Consider the following 17,918-nt stretch of genomic DNA (forward strand, 5'->3'; position numbering starts at 1 on the left):
TAGCCAGCTAAAATCCTATCACTATGAAGGAAAGGAAGGCTAGATATTGAGAGACAGATGGTCATTAAGAGTTGGCTGGAGTTGGCACATGAGATAAGATGTATCTGCCACTCATAAATAAGATATGTCTGTGTATTCTAATGCGCTCATTGAAGAACCTCACTCAAAAATAGCTCCTGCAGCAAGTCATAGCTTGCCCTTTTGCTCTTTACCTGTGAGCTTTTTAGTGATAAGTCTTGCACTAGCTCTGGAAATCAGATTGAGACAAACTGCCTGAAAAAATATAGATTATTTTAGACCATCCTGGTTTAGTTAACTTTTTAAGTTAACAAACCTAAACAGATCCCCTTAGCCTCAAAATAACAATCGCATATGCAGCACCATGCATAACGCATCTGCATTCCCTAATGGATCCTTCACCACATATTTTGTTACACATCATTTGGTAACATTTTAAGTTCCAAAATATTAAAAATAAATAGAAGTGTTTCTATGACACTGTACTCTTGATGTTAATGCTTGTAAGATAAACCCTGGAAGATAATTCCAATGTCATCTACACATGCCAGTAATCTTGGCAGCAGGCAGTAAAATGGAGGTTGGCCAGCCTCTCAAATCCATCCTGGAAATAAAAAGGTTATAACTGGGTCTTGGCCCTCTTGGGGGAAAAGAACAAGAGACTTGTCTTAGGGAATAAAAGCAGCCATCGTCTGACTCCGTTGAAACATTTTAGGAGACTCTGATGAGCAGATGAATTTGTGAGGGATTTAAAGGATTCTTGTACCAATTATCTAACTTGAAATTCTTATACTTTAATAACACCTAAGTGATAACTAATGATTTGGCAAGATACAGACAGTCCTGAAGGGCTCTTGAAACCTTCGGAATGCCACTAAATATATAATTGAATGTGTTTGCTGACAACAAGTATAAAAAGATAATTACTAGCTAGAGTTCTCTTAATAAATAGTGAACTGGGTCACTTTGTTTTAGAGATCAAGATACACAGAATCCAACTCTAGTTAGTTTTTGTTTTCATAATTTTAGCTTGCATTATTCAATGAAACCTAAATGGTAGCTCTATAGACAGCTGAGATTTCCTTTCCATCTTGTTAAGTGAACAAAGCCTAGGAGTATCTGTTGTCTTAGATTTAGTGAAACCACAAGCAAGCACTTTGAAAATAAACCTTGCCTTTTCTCTCGCTATACTCTTGTAAAACAATTTCTTTTTTGTGTGTGTGTTTAATATTTATTAAATCCGTATTTGTGACACGCACTTTTTAAAATACTAGGGACACAACATTGAGGGAGAACGAGAGAACAAGAGAGAAAATGAGAGAGAGAGAGATCTCCTATCAATATGGAGCTTACATTGTAGTGGAGATAAAAGATAAACTTTTCAATATATTATAGTACTAGAACTTAGCATTGCAAGCAGCAAAGAGAAAAAAAGCAACTTCTTTTCTTTAGCATGATAAGATAAAATAATTTAGTCTGCTTTTTAGTTTTTGTTTATTTTTAATTAACAAGTAAAACTTGTGTGTGTGTACATATACATACATATATACATATATATACATATATATGTACATATGTATACATACACCTATATCAAAACATCATGTAATAGTATAAACATATTAAGGTAACAGTATAACATGTATATAAGATTATAATAGTACTAGTATAACATAGTAAACAGAGTAATAGTATAAACATATTAAGGTAACAGTATAACATGTATATAAGATTATAATAGTACTAGTATAACATAGTATACAGAGTAATAGTATAAACCTATTAAGGTAACAGTATAACATGTTTATAAGATTATAATAGTACTAGTATAACATAGTATACAGAGTAATAGTATAAACATGATGATAAAACAATTTCTTGGCTCAGTTTCTGGCTTAACATCTTTTTCCTCCACCATTTCATAATATCAAACTCATATAGCTATTGTAACTTTTTCATTCATACAAGCTAAGTTTCAGTAGAAAAATAAACTAAATGTTAAAAAGAAACCCTATTAGAAAATACAGTGAACAAATGCAAAAGACAAGTGGCAATGCAAAGAAAATATTCACAACAATGATAAAGACCTAATTTCCATAATATGCCGAAAATATCTACAAATCAAAAAGAAAAATATTAAAATCCTTATAGGAGAGTGGGCAAAATCTATCCACAGGAAGATCATAGGAAAGAAAATACAAGTGCTCAACCTCATTCATAATTGAATAAATGAAAATTAAAACTATTTTTAACCTATCAAATTGGGAAAAGCCAAAGATTAAAAATATTGAGTGTCATTATGTATACAGAGAAATATGTACTCACACATTTATTGTGAGTGCATAAATAGGGCAATCTTATTTGGAAGACAATTTGGCTACCCCTATTAAATATGAAATGTATGTACCCTTTAGCCCCATAATTTTACTTCTAGGAATTCATTTTACATATATTTACTACAATATTGTTTACAGTAATAAAATGGAAATAGCCTAAAGATTCATCAGTAGGCAACTGAACAAATTATATGTCGACATATGGGGAAATACTCTGAAATTATTATGAAGAATGTAGTAGCTCTGTTGGGCTCATATAGAAGATATTCTAGAGTATGATTTTTCTTTTCTCAAGTTAAAAGTTGTACAGCACTACAACTGTATGTTCAGCGTAATCACATTATGTTATCTTAAAATTGCATATATATACTTATAAAAATACCCGAAAAGACACAGGTGAACGTTGATTGGTTACAGTTTCCAGGGAGTGAGACTTGAGGTAGGGGAAAAAATACAGGGAGTGACACTTTTCACTTTATACCTTTAAAAATAGCTTGATGATGTTTTTTACAATGAGAAAATACTGCTTTTATAACAAAAAAAGAAAAGAAAGGAAGGGAGGGGAAGGGAAAGAGGAAGGGAAGGAGGAAGGGAGAGAGGGAAGGGAAGAAAACCTTTGAAAGCAGTCTATTCACAGGGCCTGGGCATTTATCCCTCAAAGGTATGAATATCATTCTTGACCTATAGGTCAAGTGCCCCCACAGCTGTGTTTGACATACCTTCTTTTCTCTTGCTCACTTCTGGCAATCCTCTACTCCTTTTAAAACAAAAGGAAAGAGTCAAGTCAGGAAACGTAAGAGAGGCTGGTTAAGGACATTGGAGAGAACAATATTCTCAAATCACATATAAAGGATGTGTATAAAACTGATAAGACCAAAGTAACAGATTTGATGCTTACATTTTATAATGGCTGAAATCAGAATCAAAATTACCTTCCACCTTTAGGGTTGGCGAATGACTAAAAGCCTAGGTGTATTCCCAATTCTTAGCTATAATCAGATATCCTATTATATTGGAGATACTGAGAATGTCCCATGTTTACATCCACATCATGAGAACAATCTAGTGGAGCTAAAATTGTCCATCATGCTCTTTCATCATGTTCCTAGGCACCCCAAAGTCCAGCTCCCTTCCCCCAGTGTCCTACCACCCGTTAAGATGCAGCTTATTCACCGCTGGTTTCACGATCAATATTGTCTGTGTGGTCTCCACGAAAAATGTACTTCTCTCTGTAGTCCACCCCACTGTACTTCTAAGACACCTCATGTGGAAACTAAATACATGTCAAAGTTCTTCAGCCTTTTAAGACATGGCAAAAATAAGAACTCAAAATATCTGTCATTTAAAATAAATTGTGACTATTCTCTGTTATATTTTCTCTTGACAGTACTTTTTTTTTTTTTTTTTTTTTGAGACGGAGTCTCGCTCTGCCACCCAGGCTGGGGTGCAGTGACACAATCCTCACTCACTGCAAGCTCCGCCTCCCGGGTTCACGTCATTCTCCTGCCTCAGCCTCCCGAGTAGCGGGGACCACAGGCGCACACCACCACGCCCGGCTAATTTTTTGTATTTTTAGTAGAGACGGGGTTTCACCGTATTAGCCAGGATGGTCTCGATCTCCTGACCTCGTGATCCGTCCGTCTCGGCCTCCCAAAATGTTGGGATTACAGGCGTGAGCCACCACGCCCGGCCGACAGTACTTTTTATTAAGCGCTTTCTCTACTGTATTTGCTTGTGCATCTGTAATGCTCAGGGCACTGTAGGGGCAGCAAGATAAATAAGGTATACCTGTATACTTGAAGAGCTTAGTCTTACAAATAAGTTAATAATAACTAGTGTTGATTGAGTGCTATTCTAAACAATGTACAAAAAATAACTGATTTGGTCCTTATGATAACTCTTAAGGGGATACCTTTATTACTCCCATTTACCAGCGAGAAAATGAAGCACAAAGAGGCACAAGGTCTGACCGCTAGTAAATAGCAGACTCAAGAAGTATGCATTTAGCCCATGCCTCAGCCACTGTGCTCTACAGCCTCTCTGTATGCAAAGAGCTGCGTTATAAAGCAGCAAGTGCTTTTTTTTTTCTAATTTTTATTTTAGATTCAAGAGGTGCATGTACAAGTTTGTTACAAGGGTATATTGCATGATGCTGACGTTTGGGCTTCTATTGATCCCATCACCCCAGATAATGAACACAGTGCTCCATAGGAAGATTTTCAGCCCTTGCCTCCTTTTGGAGTCCCTAGTGTCTATTATTTCTGTCTTTATGTTTGTGTGCACCCAAGATTTAGCTCCCACTTATAAGTGAGAACTTGTGATATTTGGTTTTCCATTTTTATGTTAATTTGACTAAGATAATGACTCTAACTTCAACTATATCCGTGTTGCTACAAAGGACGTGATGATTTTATTCTTTTTTATGGCTGCATAGTATTCCATGGTGTATATGTATCACTTTTTCTTTATCCAATCCACCACCGATGAGCACCTGGGTTGATTCCACATATTTGCTATTGTGAATAGGGCAAAGCAGTAGACGCTAAGTGCCCTTTAGTAATACAAAGTGCTACAGGAATTCAGACAATGAGCATCACTTAGCTCATTGCTTTCATCTTGCAGATAGGAAACCCACTTGTAAAAAATCACAGTCACATGTTCTGACTAAATTCAGTATGTGAATTACCTTGGTAGAGCTTTTATTTGAACCTGAACTCTACACTCCTAGTCTGCTCTTCTTTGCCCAGCCTTGTGTCACTACCTTAGTTTTACATTTTATTCCTAATTTTCCCCCTTAAGACCATTTTTTTTTCTATTGTGTCCTGAAGGGTAATTAAGAAAATATTGAGACAATTTGGGACATAACACATACCTGCTATCCAGAGATTTCCATTTTTAACCATATTACCACTAATCTCACCCTGCTTGACCTTCACTAAAGTGTTACTTAATTTTTTGTTCATTAGGGTTTGATAATTGGGGAAAATAAGCTGAAAATACCAGCATGCTATTCACTCTGCAGGAAAGACATAGCTAAGCCAATGTTGTGCTTGGTTCCATAAACAAGTGCTTATGCTAAATTTCCTGGAGGGTTTGTGGTGTTGTCTATTTGAAGCTTTGCTGATAGTATTAAGCCAGCGGTCTAATTGCCATACACAGTGGTAGAATGGCCTGGGGAGTATGTGCTTAAAAGCTGAATTTATGTACTCAGAAACACACTAATTAGGAACTTTCTAGAAAATGTACAGTAGTTGCTCTTGGTTGGCCATTTTACAAACTATTGAGAATCCAGAGGAACCAACCCTTAGAGTCTGTGCTTCAAGGGATATTGCTTTGCGTTTTCTCCAGTGAGTACATTCTTATGAGAAGGCCACTTTCCCAGGGTATGGGCGCTGACATATAACCAAGTGATGTTGACGTTTCATGAAAAGTGGGTGAGTTCCTACATGCCTCTTACCAGCCAGCTACCAGCTGCCAAACCCCTACCTCCCAATATTTGCCACAAGTGAAGTTGCTCTTGAAGTCTAGCTTGATCCTAGGAAGCTAGGGTCTAGAGACCTAACTTGAGGATTTGAGGTCTTCCCTTAATGCTGTTTCTAAGGAAGGAACAAAATGAAGGCAGAGCAGAGCTGTTCAAACTCATGGGGTCCTCTGAGGGCATCTGACCAAAGGCTAGCTTGCTTAGCAACTCCAGAAATATGATATTACCATTAAATTTATCTCCCAGTTTGGGAAAGAATAACCAAATTGGTAGGAAACCTGCCAATTATACTGAAATGGTTTCGATGACTTTTTTGGAACATATGTAGATATCGTCATAGACGTAGACATAATTTATATCTATACCTTCGCCAGAGAGAGAAAGAGGAATCAGTCCAATAGATACTATTATGCATGTTGAGTAACATGTTAGCTTTGCTTCAATTCCTCTTTTAAAAAGAAAAGAAAAGAAACTGGGTAGATTAGCCTCTAAATGGATAGTTCTTTTAAGTCAAAAGTAGGTAAAAACTTGAAACTGGAACACTTATTTCTCCGGAAATCAGGAAAATGTTATTAAAATCAGGGAAGGAAAGAATTCAATTCCTATCCTCTCCTGGAAAACACAGAATTGGAAGATTCATAATTATCATTATAATTAATGTAACAACAACTAAGATTTCTTGAGGTTTTACTAAGTTCTAAGCATCAGTACAAGCACTTAACAGATATTAACTCATTTGACCCTTTCCCCACCACAGCAGCTATCTAGGCTGGAAAAGAATAAAGAATGATACTTCCTCCAGCAAAGGGCTATGGTTTTTAAGGACCTGTCCAGTTGAAGGAGTGATGAGACAAGATATAACTGGTGCAGAAGGGCTGGGTGATGCTCTACATAGGTTTCACTGTGCAACTTGAGTTGCCATCACATATATAAATTTATATAAATTGGGTAATCCATCTGCTTTAATAAAATGTGTATGCAACCATAGGGTGTAGAAATTTCAAAGATTTTATTTTTTGACAGGATGCCTGCCGTTTTTCTCTCTTGACTCCCGCTTGTTTTATTCATTTTGGGGTAGTTCCCAATTAGACTCAGTTGGTAAGTATAATTAACGGAAAATGTGAATTTCTTCTTAAACTCCAAGAAATTAACTACAGAGGTCTTCATTTCCTTTATAATTTCCTAACAATATCACTCCCTACGACTGTTGTTTTATCTCTATCTCTTCTGACATTCAACCACATCAGAAATTAGTTACTCCCTATTATTTATCATCCTAAAGATACCATATAGGACAGCTTGGCAGCACTACTAGGAGGGAATAAGCATTTATTTAGGTTCCAAGTACTATGCTAGGCATTTTCATATATACTATCTCTTTTAATACTCACAAAAACCCTTCAAGATAGGGATTATTATCTTCCTTTTATACAGTTGAATAAATGGCACCTCCAAGAGGTTAAGCCCTTGCCTTAAATCCGATTAGTGGGACATCTGGGTGCAAACCTAGGCTGACATAATTCCAAAACACTTTCTCCTTTCATCCTATACATGGAAGCATTATCTCATTAAAAAGAAAGGCTCCCCTAAAGTTTTGTTACCTTGGAGAGTTTGAGGGTCATTATTTCATTCAGCAACTGTTCTGAGCACCAACTCTGTGCCAAATACAGGTTGAGCATTGATTCAGTTGGAATGGGTCATCAAGCAAAACTTTGGGAAGAAGATGGTGGTTAGTTGCAAGATGGTGGAGAAACAACATTAGAAAGAAATACACAAGGTGATGGAGAGGAGCATGGGGATGGAGGCAAGCAGAGGACCTCCTGATCATGTACCCATAGGACAGGGTGATGGAGAGGAGTGTGGGGATGGAGGCAAGCAGAGGACCTCCTGATCGTGAACCCATAGGTCAGGGTGATGGAGAGGAGGGTGGTGGTAGAGGCAAGCAGAGGACCTCCTGATCGTGTACCCATAGGATAGGGTGATGGAGAGGAGCGTGGGGATGGAGGCAAGCAGAGGACCTCCTGATCGTGTACCCATAGGACAGGGTGATGGAGAGGAGTGTGGGGATAGAGGCAAGCAGAGGACCTCCTGATCATGTACCCATAGGACAGGGTGATGGAGAGGAGTGTGGGGATTGAGGCAAGCAGAGGACCTCCTGATCGTGTACCCATAGGATAGGGTGATGGAGAGGAGGGTGGGGGTAGAGGCAAGCAGAGGACCTCCTGATCGTGTACCCATGGCTACAGTCTTTCTTCATGTGACTCGTGGACTTCCCTTTGTCATCCTATGCCTGAGAATATATGAAGGAGGCTGGGAAGGCAAAGGGACGTTCAATTGTCATCACTGGCATCTTTTTTGATCATTGCACCATCATCAAATGCATTGGGATAACCATGACATGAAAATTTCCATCATTGGGCCCATAACTGTCCCATGAGAGAGATTAGAAACACTGGATGTTAAAGGTCATAGTAGAACTTCATCCAGGGAGTTCTTGAATTAGGAAGGAGTGAAATATACTCTCAAAGACTAATAGTTCTGGGTCCAAACCATGTAACTTGAAAAGGAAGTGAAGATTCCCCTGGACAGGTTACACATACTGTCATGCATCACTTAACGATGGGGATACTGTATCCTCAGAAATGAATCATTAGGTGATTTTGTCACAAACATCATAGAGTGTACTTATACAAACCTAGATGGTATAACCTACTACACACCTAGGCTATATGGTATAGCCTATTGCTTGTGGGCTACAAACCTGTATAGCATGTTACTATGTGGTAGTGAATACTGTAGGCAATTGTAACACAATGGTAAGTATTTGTGTATCTAAACATAGAAAACACACAGTAAAAACATTGTATAAAAGATACAAATAGTACACATTAATAGGGCACTTACCATGAATGGTGCTTGCAAGACTGAAAGTTGCTCTGGGTGAGTCACTGAGTGAGTGCTAGAATATTTTTGTATACTACTGTAAACTTTATAAACACTATATAATTAGGCTATACTACATTTATTTTTTAAATTTTATTCAGAACTAAATTAACCTTAGCTGACTGTAACTTTTTTACTTTGTAAACTTTTTAATTTTTTTAAACTTTTTGGCTATTTTACAATAACACTTAGCTTAAAACATAAGCACATTATGCAGTTATACACAAATATTTTCTTCATTTGCTGATTCTATGAGCTTTTTTCTGTTCTTAAAATTTTTTATCTTTTTATTTTTTTAAATTGTTTTCTTAAAAATGAAAACACAAACACACTCATTAAACTAGGCCTGCACAGTGTCAGGATCATCAAGATGTCACTAGGTGATAGGATTTTTTCAGCTGTATTATTACCTTATGGGACCACCATTGTATTTGTGGTTTGTCATTGACCAAAGTGTCATTATGCAACACATGACTGTATATCAAGAACATCTTATTTCCTTCTGTGGGTGCTATAATCTGTTCAGCCCAATCACACAAACTTTCTACTGCCTCAGTCAAGGGAAAGGCCTTCCAAAACACAAATGCCAAATTGATGATTAGTTCACTTTAGACTGTAATGACGTCATTTTTCAGGTGCTCTCAAGTAAACATGTTTAAAGCTTTCCCTGCCTTTTAGAGGGACTTCCCTCTAAGGAATAATTTGTGTGGAGAAAACAACACAATCTATATCCCTGCTTCTTCATTTTATGAAATGACTTGACACAGTTGGCTGTGTCACTGAAATATTTGTCATGCATGTTAATGAAAAGTTACTTTGTCAATAAAGATAATAATGAAGCCAAAAAAATAACTTTGAGGGAACAGAACAAATTTGAGTGAAACTGGTTTCTTGGTGTTGGCTTGTCATGTTTATCTCACCCATTTTCCTATTCAAGCTAAAGACTTCCCTTTTTTCAGCAAAGAGACTTTTCTACATTGGAATTAGTTGTTCAGGGACTGGGATAGTTCTTGTAAACAAGTAGGTCTGAACAGGAGAGCTGTCCACCATTCTAAGACTTCTTAGACACTTACATTCAGGGAAGAATTTTGAGCTCTCTTTTCAGATTAGAAAGAGTTGGGTCGCAAATGTTTGCCTGGCATTGGTCTCAAAGTCAGCAAAGTTTACTGTTGGTGGTTAGATACAATAGGTTCCTAGCGTAACATAGAAACCTGTTATCTTGATGGAACCCAATATCTTCCTTATTTCATTGCTAACTACCTTTCATATTTTTCATCTGATTTTATATCTTCTTCTCCTAACATAACACCATGTAGATCTTATGTCCCACCCATTTCAAGCTACTTGCAGTTTCCCTTAAATGATATACCCTACTGGATGTGGTTTTGTCTCTTTCTGACATTTGCTAAAATTTCATTCTCTTCTCACTCTAACTTCCTGGCCAAAACCTACATTTCTTCTAAGTCTCAGATTAAAAATCATCTGTTCTCTGTAATCTTATCAGAACTCCCATCCCGCCAACTCATCCCCTGGTATCCTCCTGGGCCCACATTCACCTCATACTCCGTGCTCTTGCTGCACTCTATATCAGCCTCTCCCACATACAGCTCCTTTTGGTAGAATGGAGCCTTCATAGTCTCCCATCTACCTTCACAGTCTCCCATCTTCTGTAGATTGTGAGATCCTATAGAGCACAGCCTGCGTCTTATTCATTGTTGTCATTCTGAAAATCTTGCATAGTGCCTAGCCTATGCAAGTAGCTGCTCAATAAATTGTTATAAGCATCACTATTTGATTTCCCTGGCTTTATTTTTAGCTCTGATTTCCAACCTGACACAAAGATGTAATAGAAGGGATTAGATACTAAAAAGCTATTTTAAAAAAAAGGACAAATCATAAAACACTAATGACATAGGAAGACTTGGGATAAATAAATAGCAACATGTACAGGCAAAGACCATCATGCATACTTCCAATTCATGGGCACAAAAGCATTTAGTCTGAGAAAGTTGACTGTTGAATCATGATTGTTAAATCCTTTTTATCTTATGAATTTAGAGAATCTAATGATATATATTTTACAGCAGTCAGTGTACCATGGCCTCAGTATTTCCATTTCCATGGAAAAAGAAATAACTATTGACTTTCCTCCATTTATTCAAAATGATAATTGCCCATGGTTGCTTTTCAGTCCAGATTAGGATCATTCCATTCAGTAGAAAAGGATGCTAATTTTAGAAAGTTAGACACACATAAAATTAATGGGAAAACTTATGCTGACCAAGCACTTTTCTGCTATGATCAACAGTTTTATAGCAAGATATATTTAGGGAAGATAAGGTGTTTCATTCCCTGGGGATCTTAAAGAAAAGCAAGCTGAGATTTTAATTTGCTTGAGATAATCATCTTAAAATCAGGGACTTTATCATAGGACCCTTCAGAGTCTCTTCTTAGGATTTATAATTATTTGTCTATCTCTTCAAAGTATTATTTAGATCATGTCAAGTCATTGAAACTAATAGATGTAAAACTGAGGAATCATTCATATAGGCTTGGGAAATGATTGTAAATAGTGCTCCCAGATGTCACTAATAAAGTTGTCATAGTTGTCATAGCTGTTAACAGAATAGAAACTTTTTTTAATTTTTATTTATTTATTTATTTTTGCGACAGAGTCTCACTCTGTCGCCCAGGCTGGAGTGCACTGGCACGATCTCAGCTCACTGCAACCTCCGCCTCCCGGGTTCAAGCGAATCTTCTGCCTCAGCCTCCTGAGTAGCTGGGACTACAAGCGTGCACCACCACGCCCAGCTAATTTTTGTATTTGTAGTAGAGACAGGGTTTCACCATATTGACCAGGCTGGTCTCAAACTCCTTACCTTGTGATCCACCTGCCTCGGCCTCCCAAAGTGCTGGGATTACAGGCATGAGCCACCGTCACCAGCCAAAAACTTTTTAACCTTGAACCCTCAGCTCAAGATCATGAACCCCTGAGGCAAAGGAGGAAAATAGAGATTTTATGTCCTAAAATGGCCAAATAAGGAAACAGTTGATTTTTTTTTTCTTTTTTGGCACCCATAGCTGAAACAAACAGCTCTTCTCCTCATGAACAGGCTGTTCTCGTTCTGTGTTGGAGGCCAGGTTTCAAAGCTGCGTAATGAGTTTCACGTGCTGCAGCCCAGCAGGCAAACATTCAAGTCCTAAATCGCAGGCAGAGGAAGCAAGAACTCTCATTGGCTAAGGAGCCTTGGCATCTCTGGGTTCACATGGGGTACTGGGCAATTCCTGCTGGAACGAGGCAGGGTGAACCAACAGGTGTGCCTGTGCTAAAACAGAGAGGAAAAGATTGAAGAGTCAGCTTTTCTGGTCATCAAACAAATCTGAGCTGAGCCTTTCCTCATTAGCAGCATTTCTTCCACCCAGAGGGAGAACAGAGGAAGTGCACACTGACTCTGGTGCATGATAGAATTTATAATAAAATCCTGCGGGAGGCTGAGAAACAAGCTACAATTAAACATGGCGTGCCCGCATGAAGAGTTTGGGGAGAAGTAGAAAGTTCACTTTATCTTTGTATTTCCATTCTTAGATTCTATTTTTGCACATGTAAAGCAGGATTTGTTTTATTTTTTTCATTATTCAAGTAATAAGAAATCTTATAGGGTGTATGAATTATTGTTCATAAACTTAGGTATGTAGGAAAGGTCACTTGGTAAACATTTTCTTTTATTCAAATAAACCAAATTCCAAGACCCTTTCCACCTGGTTTTTTGGAAAGTCAATAATCTTAACCTTTTTTAGATCTCTCGGTCTGTCTCTGTCTCTGTCTCTGTCTCTCTCTCTCTCTATCTCTCTCTCTCCCCACCCCCCCACACCACTGCCCCCGTCTCTCCCTCACCCCACCCTTCTCCTTCCTCTGCCTCTCTCCTCTCTCTCTTTCATGATCATGCTCCTTCTCTCGTGCTTACGGAGTACTTGGAATGTTAAGAAAGAGCCTTTTAACTTTTGTCAGCCGAAGTAACCACTGATAAATTAATTGTCTATGCTTGCTTGATCTCTGCAAAGTGGGTGACTCTGGTACTCCCATGCCAAAGCAAAGCCAGTGGGACCCTGGCTGCAGCTGCCATCACTGGCCAGAAGGGTTCAGCATGCCACAGTGGACTTCACAGCAGTCCCCCTAATACAAGTTGCCTGCGTAATTCCTGCCTTTACGGAGCTTGCATTTGCAAGGGAGGAGATAGAAAATAAGCAAAATATATAGTGTATTGAATAGTGATAAGGGCCAAGGAGAGACAGAAAGCAGAGAAGGGAGTGCAGAGTAGGAGCCGAAATTTCAAATGGAATCATGGGGAGGACAAGTGGAGAAGGGAAGGGAAGGGGAGGAAAAGCAACCAAGAACTGAGTTTGGGGACAGTCTTACTGTCAGACGTCAGGTAGGCAAGGAGGAACTAGCAAAAAAGAGGAAGAAGGAGCAGCTAGTGAGGTAAGAGAGAAACTGGGAGAGAGCACTGAAGGGGAGAAAATGGGATTTTCTTTAACCCTTATAAGTTTGTAGCTGAGACAAACCTCTGTAACAAAATAATGAGAGAAAAAGAGAAAAACAAACTATTAACACATGCAGTTCACATCACGCAGGGGATGTGTTCAAAGCAGTGGTTTAGAAGTCTACTTACATAGTATATACAACAAAGAACAATAGTTTTTTGAGTGTTTGTTTGTTTGTTTGAGATGGAGTCTTTCTCTGTTGCCCAGTGGTGCGATCTCGGCTCAGTGGAACTTCCGCCTCCTGAGTTCAAGGGATTCTCCTGCCTTAGCCTCCTAAATAGCTGGGGTTACAGGTGCCTGCCACCAAGTCCAGTTAATTTTTTTTTTTTTGGTAGAACTAGGGTTTTGCCATGTTGGCCAGGCTGATCTCGAACTAGTGGCCTCGAGTGATCTGCCCGCTTCAGCCTCCGAAAGTGTTGAGATTACAGGCATGAGGCACCGCGCCTGGCCAGAACAGTGCATTTTGGGAAAGTGACAAGGCAAAGAGGCAGTCAGTCCTAGGCTCCTAGAGGTGGGAAAATGTGGGAAGGTAAATTGGTAGGGAGTAAAATGTCCTCACTCTAGCTCCTCTCTGAGGTGATAAAGGTCTGTTCAAAGAGAACTTCTATCTTGTTTTCAGGTGGGAGAGGTGGGAGTGAGGAGGGTAGAAAGACCTTTTGTCTTCGTAATTCTGCTTTTAGGTAAACAGAGGCAAGGCAGAATCTCTCCAGGAATTGTTGTGGCTTGCTATAGGTAAGAAAGGGGAGCTCAGGCAGCCCTTTCTACCATTTTAAAAAATTGTATCATAAAAATATTTATGTCAAAAAGGCATATTTTAGAATGGAATATTCTGGTTTCCTTCAACACTGTCTGGAAGCCAAAGTGAAGAGTGTGTTTCCAAGAGGAAGGAATGAAATGGCCAACTGTGTCAAATGTTACTGACAGGCCAAGCAGGAAGAGACCTGGGGACTGACTGTTAGGGATGCTGAGAGTCCCTTCTTCCCTCTTGTCCAAGGCTCAGATCATTTCTTCCACATCTCATCTGCTCCCACTTCTCCCCCATCAAAGACACTTGCCCTCCTCTTCTTCCCCTTCAGAAAATTGGTAGACTTAGGACGTTTTTTTTCCCCCCACAAAAGTTCTCCAGGCAAGTTCTATTTTCTAGCAGCTCTGGCCGGCAACACAAACCTCTCCTGAGAATAGACACCCCAGTGGTCTCTTTTGAAATGAGAAGAAGGAAAAACAAATGGAAAACACAATCTGAATTAATTAACAACTCAATAAATTAGCCCGCTACACAGAAAAGATATTCTTTACTTTTAGGCAAAGCACCAAATAGTAAAGGTACTAAATATATAGCTAGGCAATTTTTACTAGTGCAGTGAAACCCCTGTTAAAATAGGGTAAAATCTTAGCATGTTTGTTTTCAAATAGTCCCAAACAGCTAGTTTTAGGGACTGAATTGCAAGAACAGGGCATGTGTCCCACTCTTTGCCTCTATAATAAGAGTGCTTATTGTATCAATCCTGTACAACCAAAATAGGCATCAAAGATTGGCTTATACAGCCAGATTTCCAACTTGGTTAGTTTCTCATTGATCACAGGCACACTCAGGCTTAACAGACTAATATATGTTTCCTTATGTAATTTGTCATATTACACCCAGAGGTGAACAAGCTACAACTAGTGGGCCAAATCCAGCCTGCCATCATCTGTTTTTGTAAGTAAAGCTTTACTGCAACATAGTCACTATAACCACAGAGTTGAGTAGTTACAACAGAGTCCATCTGGCCTGAAAGCTGAAAATATTTGCTATTTGACCCTTTATAGAAAAAAATTTGCTGATGCCTGGTTTAGACTTTAAAATAGACTTCCGGAAAAAACATTGTTCGTGGTTATTTCAATCTCATTCCATGGACTTTTGCATTAATTTGCTCCAGGAAGCACACATTAGATTTCACTTCTTTTCACAGGCAAAAATCTCCTTTCCCTGCTGCTTTATGCTGGGGCACTGGTTCTCAAAGTGTGGGTCCTGGGACCATCAACAATAGCATCAGTTGGAAACTTCCTTGAAATGCACATTCTCAGGTCTTATTCTAGACCTGCTGATCAGAAGCCCTGGAGGTGGGGTCCGGCCGTGTGGGTGTTTTAATCGCTCCTCCTTCAGGGAATTCTGATGCACACTAAAATTGAGAGACATTCGAAGTGGAGATTTCTACACACCCCTTTATTGGGATAATTTTCAATGAATCAATTAGTTTTTGCCCGTTAGAATCAGGGTTTTAAGAGAAGTCCTTAAAGTGCCAGTCTCTTATTTATAACATTAAGATAGTCTACTTTCTACAATAATGGTATTAGCCCTTATTGTTGCAATCAAACGGATCCTTTGGTGGCAGCAGTAGAAAGAAGCAAGTAACTGTTTCACAGACAGGACAAAGTAGGATATGGGGTTAAATACTCCAGTGATTAAGAACCCAAAGCACCCATTGCAGGTCTCTAGGCCATGACTGTCTCCTGATTCCTCATCATCTCATTTCTGGATGGGGCATTCATTTATAAGAGAGAAAAGTAGAAGGGATTTATTTCCAGCACCATCAAGGATATGCTAGAACATGAAAAAAAAATTCAATTTATATTTTCCCCTTATAAGATTTATGCAGGTGCTGCTATATTGTGGCTGTTTTCCTTTGCTTAATGATCTAATCCTTCCCTGGAGCTTCATTTCCATGTAGCTAAAGAAAGAAATAGCTCTGATAATGAACAGCTGTGATTTAGAGCGAGAAACTTGATCCCAGGAAACAGGGAGGGGCAACAGTGAGCCTTGGCCCTTTTAAGCCAGAAAGAGAAGGAACAATGAACAAACGCGGGTCCCTTTTTAAATATTTGAGATCTGTATCTATATTTAAAAGCTACCAGAAACCAGTTTGAGACCCTAAGGTATGAGCAAGGTAGAGTGACTGTATACACAGGTTTGTTCAGGATTAAATAACTCTAGTTTATACCTTTCATCCCTGAGTAATTATTAATAATGACCCCTTTACTTGCAAGTATGTCCTGATTGTATGACAAATTCGATGGTCACCTCAGTGAGAGACAACTCAGTAGAGCATCAAGAATTCAGACTGTAGGTTTCCTAACAGGACTTTGCTTGAAACCCATTTCTGACACTAGTTGTGTGAATTTTGCAATTTACCCTTTATGCCTCAGTTTCCTTAACTGTAAAATGGAAATGACAATACAGTCGACCCTTGAACAATGCTGCCCTTAGAGGGTTCGTCAAAAATTCATGCATAACTTTCAGCTTCTCAAAAAAATACTATTAATAGCCCACTGTTGATCAGAAGTCTTATCTATAACATAAACCGCCAATTAACACATATTTTGTACATTACATACTGTATTCTTACAATAAAGTAAGCTAAAGAAAATCATATTAAGAAAATCATAAGGAAGAGGAAAAGAAAATACATTACTCTTCACAAAGTAGAAGTGGGCATCATGAAGGTCTTCATCCTCATCATCTTCATGTTGAGTAAGCTGAGAAGAAAGAAGAAGAGGAGGGGTTGGTCTTGCTGTCTCAAGAAGTGGCAGAGGTAGCAGAAAATCTACATGTAAGTGGCCCCTTGCAGTTCAAACCCATGTTGTTCAAGGGCCAACTATATCTCTATCAGAAGGTTGTGGAGCAGATTAAGATATGCAGCCCACCTGGCTGAGTGCCTGACACCCCGCCAGTGCTCAGCAATGGCTACTTCTCCTAAGGGGAGAGAATAACATTAATTTATCCAGAATAATTACTCTGGGATGACTGGTATAAACTATCTACATTCAATTGGCCCAGTGGACTTCATTACATTAAATCATCCCCTACAACCCAGAAATTCACAAGCAACTTTGTTTTTAGTTCCATTTGTAATGAGCTTTTTAAACATGCTGCCATGTTGCAGTTGTTTTTTGTTTCTAAGATGCATAAATTAAGGACTTCAAGAAAAAATTGTCTTTCAGAGAAAGTAATATTTGTACTTGAAAAAAAAAAGTTCATGTTCAGAGTTGAACCAGAGGCTCAACTTTGTTCAGTGCTGCTGCAAAGCGAATGTCAGAAACAAATGACTGTATTGCAGTTCATGGTGTTGGAGTTTGGAGAGACCCAGTAAACTGTATCCCACTCTTGACTGGATACAATCAAGTATCAAGCCTTCAAATTGAGAGCTAGACACCACAGTCAGGCAGGTGGAGATCAAAATATCATTTTTATTAATGATGACGTTGTTGGAATTAATGACTTAGTGTGAGGGTCAGATGGATTTGCTGGCCTGCCTCAGCTCCAAGAAACCCTACCAGAGAAGAAAGATTGGTCTGTAGCAGACATTTTTTACCAAGATGACTGATTGGCACTGGTCCCTGGAGGGAAAGGAAGAAATAAGTTAATTTTCCCATTACTGCAGGATTAGCTCTATCCAATCAAGAAACACAATAGTCACCACCAATCAGGTTATTCAATTCTATATGTGGAGAGAAGTAAAGGAAAGACAAGAGGCTAGATGTGCCATTCTAATGGAGCTCCCTGTGCATGGAAACAAGGAGGCAACTCCTTTTCCAGAGGAAAGAAGGTTCCCCACAAT

General features: G+C 38.8%; 1 protein-coding gene across 27 annotated transcripts in view; it reads left to right on the top strand.

Moving 5' to 3' along the window:
* The window catches only part of LOC105498657 (transient receptor potential cation channel subfamily M member 3), a 909,897-nt gene that overhangs the window by 629,411 nt on the left and 262,568 nt on the right, over positions 1-17,918 (top strand). For 12 of the 27 annotated variants that reach the window (XM_011770886.3, XM_011770888.3, XM_011770889.3 and 9 more), the window contains exon 7: positions 6,859-6,933. The exons of the other annotated variants lie outside the window; for them this stretch is intronic. In XM_011770886.3, coding sequence (XP_011769188.1) covers positions 6,859-6,933 — 75 coding nt within the window. The remainder of the gene's footprint in view (positions 1-6,858; positions 6,934-17,918) is intronic. 27 annotated transcript variants of the gene reach the window in all.

This window comes from Macaca nemestrina, chromosome 14 (genome assembly GCF_043159975.1).
Source record: "Macaca nemestrina isolate mMacNem1 chromosome 14, mMacNem.hap1, whole genome shotgun sequence".
Lineage (NCBI taxonomy): Eukaryota > Metazoa > Chordata > Mammalia > Primates > Cercopithecidae > Macaca > Macaca nemestrina.